This window comes from Halyomorpha halys, unplaced genomic scaffold (assembly GCF_000696795.3).
Source record: "Halyomorpha halys isolate HHAL.00 unplaced genomic scaffold, Hhal_1.1 Scaffold808.1, whole genome shotgun sequence".
In the NCBI taxonomy this organism is placed as follows: domain Eukaryota; kingdom Metazoa; phylum Arthropoda; class Insecta; order Hemiptera; family Pentatomidae; genus Halyomorpha; species Halyomorpha halys.
In genome coordinates this window covers 480,776-489,911 of record NW_027111618.1, presented here as the reverse complement: position 1 = coordinate 489,911, position 9,136 = coordinate 480,776, and the positions used below count along the sequence as shown (strand labels likewise).

The 9,136-nt window shown below is 27.3% G+C and overlaps 2 protein-coding genes across 7 annotated transcripts in view; both read right to left on the bottom strand.

The window, feature by feature from the left end:
- Nucleotides 1-1,060, bottom strand: part of LOC106686317 (cytochrome P450 4C1) — a 31,874-nt gene extending 30,814 nt beyond the window's left edge. Inside the window, exon 1 of one of the 3 annotated variants that reach the window (XM_067049710.1) lies at nt 977-1,060. The gene's annotated coding sequence lies outside the window, so the exon portion shown is untranslated. Of the gene's footprint in view, nt 1-969 lie in introns of all 3 variants that reach the window. The other 2 variants (XM_067049709.1, XM_024359672.2) reach the window with 2 other exon arrangements.
- A 2,973-nt stretch (nt 1,061-4,033) lies between these two features.
- Nucleotides 4,034-9,136, bottom strand: part of LOC106686315 (cytochrome P450 4C1) — a 12,025-nt gene continuing 6,922 nt past the window's right edge. For all 4 annotated transcript variants that reach the window (XM_067049713.1, XM_014429533.2, XM_067049711.1 and 1 more), the window contains 7 exons: nt 8,731-8,857; nt 7,742-7,811; nt 7,560-7,675; nt 6,655-6,723; nt 6,292-6,463; nt 5,224-5,394; nt 4,034-4,258 (listed from right to left, as the gene is read on the bottom strand). In XM_067049713.1, the coding sequence (XP_066905814.1) occupies nt 4,107-4,258; nt 5,224-5,394; nt 6,292-6,463; nt 6,655-6,723; nt 7,560-7,675; nt 7,742-7,811; nt 8,731-8,857 (877 nt within the window). In that variant the 3' untranslated portion in view covers nt 4,034-4,106. The remainder of the gene's footprint in view (nt 4,259-5,223; nt 5,395-6,291; nt 6,464-6,654; nt 6,724-7,559; nt 7,676-7,741; nt 7,812-8,730; nt 8,858-9,136) is intronic.

The window sequence follows — 9,136 nt, the reverse complement described above, 5'->3', positions numbered from 1 at the left end:
ATTATTATTATATATAGTATTAAATATAAATAATTACATTTTTTATAATCCAATAAAGAGTAAATCATGCTCGTAGGTGTTTACAAACATCTTGCTTATGCATATAAACATACACTAACAAAAAATTTACTCATTTGTATAATCATAAAAATAACATATGGTTCTTATTGATTGTCTTTTGTTAGGTACTTTTATTTACATTTATCTAGCTTTTAGAAAGCCAAGTATCGAAAACAATTACTAAATCTTTATAGAAATATCTTTATTCGACGTTTTTAAAACTTCCATTGAGTTGTTTAATACGAACTGGAAGTTACTCTATAGCGTTTGGAAAATGTTCATCACATTCCGGAATTCCGCAACAAACTTAATCAACTAATTAATTAATCAAGCAATTCTGACGCTTAATATAATTGAAAATACTATGTGACGATATAATAGGTACTGTCGTTGTATTTAGGTTGTTTACTAGTCCTTGCATTTTAGAATGTTTTGTTTAAAAATTTTAAATTTACTTTTATTGAGGTTAAATTGAGTTTCTATTCGATGGTTCATTCGATACTCTTATCAAATATACAATAGTTTTTAATACAAAGAAATTGTGTCTTTGATTGGTAATAAAATACCATCCACATTCCCAATTATTTTTAAAAATGTATCGATTAGAATAGAAAAAAAAAATTTTTTTTGTCCCATAAATTACTATATTTGGAGCAATATTTCACTGCTACCAGGTAAGGTATAGTAACTATTCAATCCCTTGTTGGTTTTAAAACCATAATGAAAATACATTTTTAATAGTGAATAATCCCTATTAAATAATTTACATAGATGGGAATGTTACTATTACTAAAGGCCTATGATTAAAACTATAATATATATAGAAAAAATATACACGTTATATAAAATAAAATTAGGTCCATAAATAACAGTTAGCACACACTACATGAGAAGCAAAGACCGACTTAAACTTTACAACTTACACAGCTCCAGCAACCCACACCTCACACTCTAGACGACAGGCACATACTGATTTGTTTTACTCCCCACCCAGATTTCGTCGGGTCATTATCATTACCATACAGGGAAGTGCTCAAATGTTAAACGAAATACCCAAAATGTTGACGATGTTTTTTGATAAATACATTAATAGCAACTAGAAAATAAAAAAGTCGTAATTATTTTCGTAATTCAACAAATATTTTAAATGACAATAATATATAAAATGTTCTGTGTATGAAACAAATGTAATTATTAGTTACATATAAAATAAATAAAAATGAGAAATATATTTTTTTAAGTTTTTAGAAAACAATTATAAATTAAATAATACATTGTTTTATTTTTTTCTTTAAATTCTTACGTGTTGAATATTATTTATCATTATTCTACAATTATTAGTGTGTGTCAATATTCTTGACAAGATGGACATATAGAAACAAAAAGAATATTATAATTAATTATTATTTGTGTATTGATCACTAATTACATTCTGATAATCAATCCGGAAAAATATCGACTTCAATGAATATCTTAATAATAATTATAAGGTACCTATTATTATCTATTGTATCAATGTGCGAAAATTACAAAATATATAAAATAAAAAATTATGCTTTTAGAAGCAAATGAACTTGAAACTATTCAAAATCACCCTATTCTAGAAAATTATCATCATCAATCCTTTTTATCGCTCGTTATCATAATTATTTATTATTTGTATATTGACTGTTTGAATGGTTTCGATGTACTTACTTGCTAATATTTGCCCTGTATGAATTCAGTTCTTTCATTATGGAAAAACCTGTTCTTACTGTGTCAAGGACGTGGTCAAGGATGTGCTGGAACTGTTAAAGGTTGGAACTGTTCCAGTTCTCTGATTACAACAGTTCCATAGTTCCACTTAATGGGCCCAGTTCTTAGTCAACTTAGCTTATTCAACTTCCTTAGTGCAGTAAATAACAAAAAAAAAATTCAAATCCGATTAAACAAATTAACTCTGCGTAGGATTTGGTTGCAATAATCGGAATGGTCAAAAAAGTTACCAAGAATTAATTAATTAGTAATTATCAGCGAATAAATTATTCATAAAATGACTTTAGTTAAACTATTTATTAAAATTTTCCTATATTAATGTTTATTGGACAAGGAAGGCAATTAAAAACGAATTGACATCATAGGAACTGTCAAACAATAATAGTCATAACGCCGAAATTCCATTCATTGAGTTCGACCACAGTAAATGAATAAAAGAATTTAAATCTACATTAATCTCTACATTTATTTGTCAAACAAAAATTAAATTTAAAAGTTCTCATTTTATTTTAAGTTAGTACACTTTTTGTACATATGTTTTCGAACTAGTATTACTAGGACAATCAAGAAGTGAATAAATTTAAAATGAAAGAAAATATATTAATTTAGTTTGTAGTCTTTTTTTTTTATTCATTTGGTTGTCTGAATAACCTTTAATAAAAGAAAATTCTGATAAAAAAAATACATACATAAACCTAAATATATTGGATTCAATTCCAGAATGTTTCAATAACCAGGTAAATTGTTACATTCACTTACTGAAAAATGTTTTAAAATTAAGTTTATACTAATTCTTCCCTGCAGATTTCTATTAGACTCAGTAATCCAAGAAAAAAGATATGCATTATTTGTGAAAAATTTTTAACAATACGCCTTTTAAAAACAAATTTATCGAAAGCGATAGGAATCATTATATCAACAAATTACTTTCGCATTTTTTAAATGTGAACTTCTTTGTAGAAGTATCTCATTTTTCCCTTAATTCAGAGGAAAAACGGTTGATAGAATTTTTTGGAAAAGCTCTTTTCAAAATAAGAATAAAAAAACATATGGTAATTGTTTTATATTCTAATACTTATTCCCTCTTTAAGAAATATAAAATGTAAAATTATGAGAACATTGTTGTTGCTATTTTTTTAATTAATATAAGAATCAGGCAGTCCGCTAATTGTCAATTTTGTATGATATATATGAGGAAAATATTATTTTTCCCTTGTTAGTTATCCATATATCTAAATACAATTCTATCCTTTAAACCTAATACATATTCCCTCTTTAATTAATATAAAATGTAAAATTATGAGAAGATTGTTGACCCTCTATGATATATATGAGGTGAAGATGGTTAGGGCTTATATACTAATATGCTATTTGTTTAATTAATATAACAGACAGGCAGTCCGCTAATTGTCAATTTTGTATTTGACAGGTGTGGGTATAAATGATAAGATAAAAAAAAAAGTATCTCACGATTTTGTAAAGTAAGTTGTAAGTATGTTGTAAAAAATTTCAATTACATCTCAAGAGAACCTTATACTACGCAGCACCCCATTTTCCGGGCAGATCCATTTTGCTCCTCAGAGTAAGGCCTAGTATTTAAAAAATGATGTCTTCAGAATCAAAAATTGTCACTCGTATTTTACGTTTTAGGTATTAAGGAACAAATTTGGTTCCAAGTCTGCTTTTTGTAGTCAAGTTCGGACACAATTAATTGGACCGCTGATCCAATTGGTCCAATTTTAGAGGGTAGTTGGGATTAATGTGATATTTTTGCGCATATTGAAACAAAAGTAGGGGTTTGAATTTGATGAAATTATTGATTTTGCTTAGTTCACTTAGATTTTACTGTAGACTAGGGTTACTTAAGGGCACCCAACTACTAGAGGACCATCTACTAGAGGACTGATCCCCAGTAAACCCTGTCTAGGTTACTATCCTTTAAATACCTACAATATAAAATAAAATCAAAACTGTTTTAGTAAGGAGAAACATAATTAAAGCTAAGCTGTGATATATAACTATGGTTAATATAGTATTTTATTAAAACGTACGTAGCTTCTAGGGAGTATTTTCACTAAATAAAAAAATTAATAAAAACAAATCTATTTAAAAAAAAATAAAACTATTTTCACAAGCACAAAACATTCCTAATGATAATACTTCTTTGAATATTGCTGCAAATAATGTTTTCAAAACTAGGAAGGAACAGATAAGTATCTATATTATAGTTACTTTATTTTAAGTGTTGCTCTATATACAAATAATAAATAAAATGAACTAAACAATCCTTTCTAATTTCGTGGTGTTAAGCTGATATGAGGTCCATTTTCGCAGCGAAGAAGCATTTTTGGACTAGGTACTATCTCACCTACAGATTTTATTTTGTAATGCAGTAACAAATTTGAAATAACCACCTTTAAGCTCAGCATTGCAAATTTTTGACCTGAAAGAAAAAAAAATAATAAAGCTTTTTTAGAGTAATTACATCATTAACCAATGTATTGTTTAATCAAATGTTACTTTCTTAAATGTGGAGCAGAGTAGCTCAGTGAGTAAGGCACTGTGCTACTAACCTTAAGGACCTGGGATTAAACTCAGCTGCCACAGATAGTTATTTATTCTGTTACTATAGCCCGGTGTCAACTCTGTGCCCTTTGAGGCCCACCCAGCCTCTATAAAGTGGGTGCCCTTAATTGAGGAAAAACCTGAGTTTTTGGTTGAGTGTGATCTCGAACAAATCAACTCCTTGTATAACTGCTGATCAAGATACAATACTTCCATACAAAGCGCAGCACCTCTGACCCTGTATGAGTTGTAGGGGTTCAGATTTTTACATTCTTAAACATTGGATAGTTTTAAAATTGACTACTTGATTCACCAATCCTCCTGTCAAATCATTTGATTCAAAACATTGGACATATGATCAATTGCTGGGAGAGAACTTTAAAAAAATTATTATTATTTGATTTCAGATTACATGGTTCATTACATCTTTGTAGGAAAAAATAGAGGAAAAACACATTATAGTAAAAGAAAATCGAAATTAATGCAGATGAACTGAGTATGGAATTAGGTTCAAATCCTTGCAAAGTTTATTGACCCTCAACTAATGATTATTGTCCTAAAAAGTGATATTAAAACAACTGAGCTACTCACTTCCTATAAATGTATTTATATTAATTATGGTCTGAGTCTGCTGTTATTTCAATGTCAACTGACTGAACAGATCAGCTAATTCAAATTTACATATAGACGTGCTGGACTTAATAAAAGTCCGTAAAAAAATATATAATAAATAAAAGTCAGTCTTGAGATACAACCGAATTGATCATTTCTCTTTCCCTTTCCTTTCTTTCAGTTTTTGTGCTCAGAAATATTTAACTTATATATATATAAATGTAGGATTACCTATGCAATTCCGTGGTCCTGCTGAGAATGGTATGTAGGCAAACGGATGCTTTTGTGGCGTGAGGAACCTATCAGGATTGAATTTATCTGCATCATAAAATAAATCTTCTCTCCTATGTAAGGTATAGATGAACAGCTGGATCTGAGCTCCTCTTGGAATTATGTGACCATCTAGAAAAGATAAATATATCTGTGTTGGGAAATCTTATCTATCCAAACAAGTAATAATTAAGTAATAGAGGCTAGATTTATTTAATTAGTTTATGAGCAAGGCACAGAAATAACTGCAGTCATTAGCTCATATTTATATTCCATACTAACAATAACTTAATAATAACATTCATAACAACAATGATATTAAAAATTCCATTATAAGAACAAAATACAAATTATAAAATTCTGAAGAATTATTATATAAAAAATAAATATATAAAGGTTTTTAAAAGTAAAATTTACTAAATTGTATTATTCTTTTTTCAAAATCCCTCCCATGTTTTTTAAACAAAACTTTTTGTCGTATTTATAAATGCTTACCTTCATTTAAGTATGAGTTTACTATGCTTCCAGGAGCGATATTCAGCACATTATTAATTTTTTTACCTTTAGTATGTAGGAATGATAGATATAACAGATGTTAAAGAAGATTAAAAAATGTAATTCAATGTTTCTAAAAATTATATTCTTTTTGCAAATATATGAATCCTAGTTATTATATTATCTTATTCATTACAGAGTTAATTACTTTTTTCAAAAAAGTAAAGTGGTTAAATATTTTTTTATTTCTAAAGAACTCTTTTCTCTCACTTCTTAAAATTTTTCATTATTTTAAATATACCTGTAATTTTGTTCAGCCAAATTTTCAAAAAGTTTAATGTAATAGATAAACCCATATAATGATAACATAGTTGCCAAATTTCACAAACTAAAGACAATTAAAATGAAAGTGAGATAGTTTAAAACTTTTTGATGGTTAGTAATGCTCATAACTGTTATCAATTCTTGTATATTTAAAAGTTAGATTAAATTGCTAAACATCAGCTCAGTTTCTAGGTTGTAAAGATAACTTACTTGATGGAAGGACAACATCTTCAGTAGCTTCTCGTCCTATAATTGGAATTGGTGGATAGAGCCTTAGACTTTCTTTAATTACTCTTTCCAAATATTCCATTTTGTTATAGTCCTCCATTGATGGAACTTTATTTTCTTGGATAATACTTGTCACTTCATTGTATAATTCTTTCTACGGATATATTTATTTTTTAACATTTTCAAACTCAGAGGAATAAAAAAAGTAAATAAATAATGATTCAATTAGTTTTAAAACCATTAATTTCTTAATATTAATATATTTGTTTTCAGTAATTTTAAATTATTTAACTTAAAATAAATAATTTGATGTGTTCTAGAATCGTAATATCTTGGATTTCAAACCTGTACATCTGGATGAGTTCCAATGAGCCAAATTGTGAATGTTAAAGATATGGTAATTGTATCATGACCCTGAAATAAGTTAGACATTCTTATTAAAATTATTAAGACTTTTAAACATTTTTTTTTTATTTCTTCAATTGTGCAATATTTTTATTGACATTGTTTGAATAAAAAATTTGCATGAACAACATTATCACGAAGCTATGAAGAAAATGGGCTATGAATATTCTTGAAAAATATTTATTGGGGCAATATAATTTTCAAAATTTATATTATAGTAAAGAACAAAAATTTTATTCTCATTTTTAAACAAGTATTGTCAATATCTGTAAATAGGTACTATCTGTAAATACTGTACATCATGCTACAGGCGTATTTCAATTTTGTGATTCTAACTTTAGATTTAGAATCAATAATCCTTAATACTGTCAGCTTTTAATTAACATTGAATATTCCCAACATGAGTTTCAAGCACCGACACTGATTGATTCAAATTGTGGTCACCATATTGAATTTTCAAAATCTTTCTTAAATTCTTATTAAAGATCTCCTACCAGAGTAAAAAATAAACCAATAAATATGAAAACTAAAAGAATCCTTGATTATGTATTTGTTTTCTTATTATCAATTGGTCACTATCTCAACCATTTTTTGATGGTTTTAATGCACTATACTGAGCTCGAAATATTGGATTTTTATAAGGAATTGATGAAGACTTAAAATATATTGTTAGGTGGATCTTATTAAACAGCATATATTCTTATATAATAGTTGAAAACTGATAAGTATACGTGATTTTTTTTTTTTTCACGTTCTATTCACACTCAGTTTTTATTATTGTATTTTAAGGTGGCCTATCTAAGCCTTGACAATTTTCTTTCTTCTTCATTATATTAAAAACTTACCTCGAACATAAATGTGATAACTTCATCTAGTATATCTTGATCAGTTTCAAAAGCAGCTCCATTATCTTGTTTTGTTTCAAGAAGAAACTTTAAGAAAGCTGTCTTCTTTTTTATGCCTGTGAATATTGAAAATTTATGTGTTGTTTACAAAAAAAATAAAGATGTATTTAAGTGTTACTGACCATATACTCCATCTGACTGTCTTGTGCCATAATCACAATCAACTTTTGAATCTTTCTGTCTTCTGATCACCTGCAAAAATTTTATCAACTGTGTAACTATTCTTTGCAGCTTCAAAATAAATCAACCAATAACATATTAGGTTTTTGGTAGAATGTTTTAGTTTTTAATTCAGGTTGGAAATCATTTAACAGTATTTATTGTTAGCTTATTTTAGTTGAAAGAACCTTTTTGCGAACAGCATCATATTCATCTCTATTTAATAGAATTAAAGAATATACTATATCCGGACGATAAAATGAAATGGAACAAATCCTTATTATCATTATTCCTTACAATATTTTGAAGTACGTTTAAAGTTAGCCATGGTAGTATAGTTATACAAACTTTTCACAAAATACTAGTAGAGATTACTATTCTGAATATTTAAATGAGTTGTAATGATATTACATACAAAAAAATACAAATAAAAATGGAAAAAAAAAACTTTAAATGTTTAGGTTATTATGATTAGGGAGTAATTTTTACAGATAGTATGTACAATATAAAAATTAGTCTGAATGGAGGAGGAAAAGGTGTTTGATAATGAGGGGCACTTCTAGTAATCTGGAATAGAAAGGATGCTAGAAAATACTTACATCAACATCTATTCATATAATAAGATACAAGGTTTAATTATGATTTTCTGTGCCATATAGTAATCTATAAATATATAAAAATAATATATTATTTAAGTATGTTGAATAGGTATAAATATGGTGCTAGACATCGAAAGCTTCTATCACCTAAAATAAGCTAATAATAAAAAACGGTGAATGCAACTGTTTAATGGTACCCAACCTGAATTAAAAATATTTTTTTCATAATTCTATAATCAAAATTTCATCAATCAAATATTAATTTAGTTCTACATCTTTTAAGGTTAAATCATAAAAAAATAAATAAAATAAAATAATAGAAAACTGTAGAAATTTTCTAATCACTTTATCACCTCTAAAGGCAGAGAATAAAGTATCTTAAGAAGATCTGATTCTCTCTTTTTTCGACCAGAGAGGGTGTAGAATGGTTCTATACTATGCAAAGGATTAATGATTTTCTCCATAAGAGCATTGGTCATTCTGAAAATACAAACAAGTTTATTTAATGATAAGAATTACCTTGGAAATCAGAGGACCTTGAATTGAAATTTGACCTGCAAAACTTGTAATATAAATTTTTCATAAAAATCGAGAAGGCAACAGTGGTTTTGCATCTTTAAATTCATATTTCTCATTTCAATATGATAGATATGTACATAAATCTTCAGAATCCTCTACTATCTCGGTTGTAACAAAAAATAGATACAGCAAGTTTCATCACATCTACCAGGTCATTCAAAAAGTCCTGTCGTTTTTTTG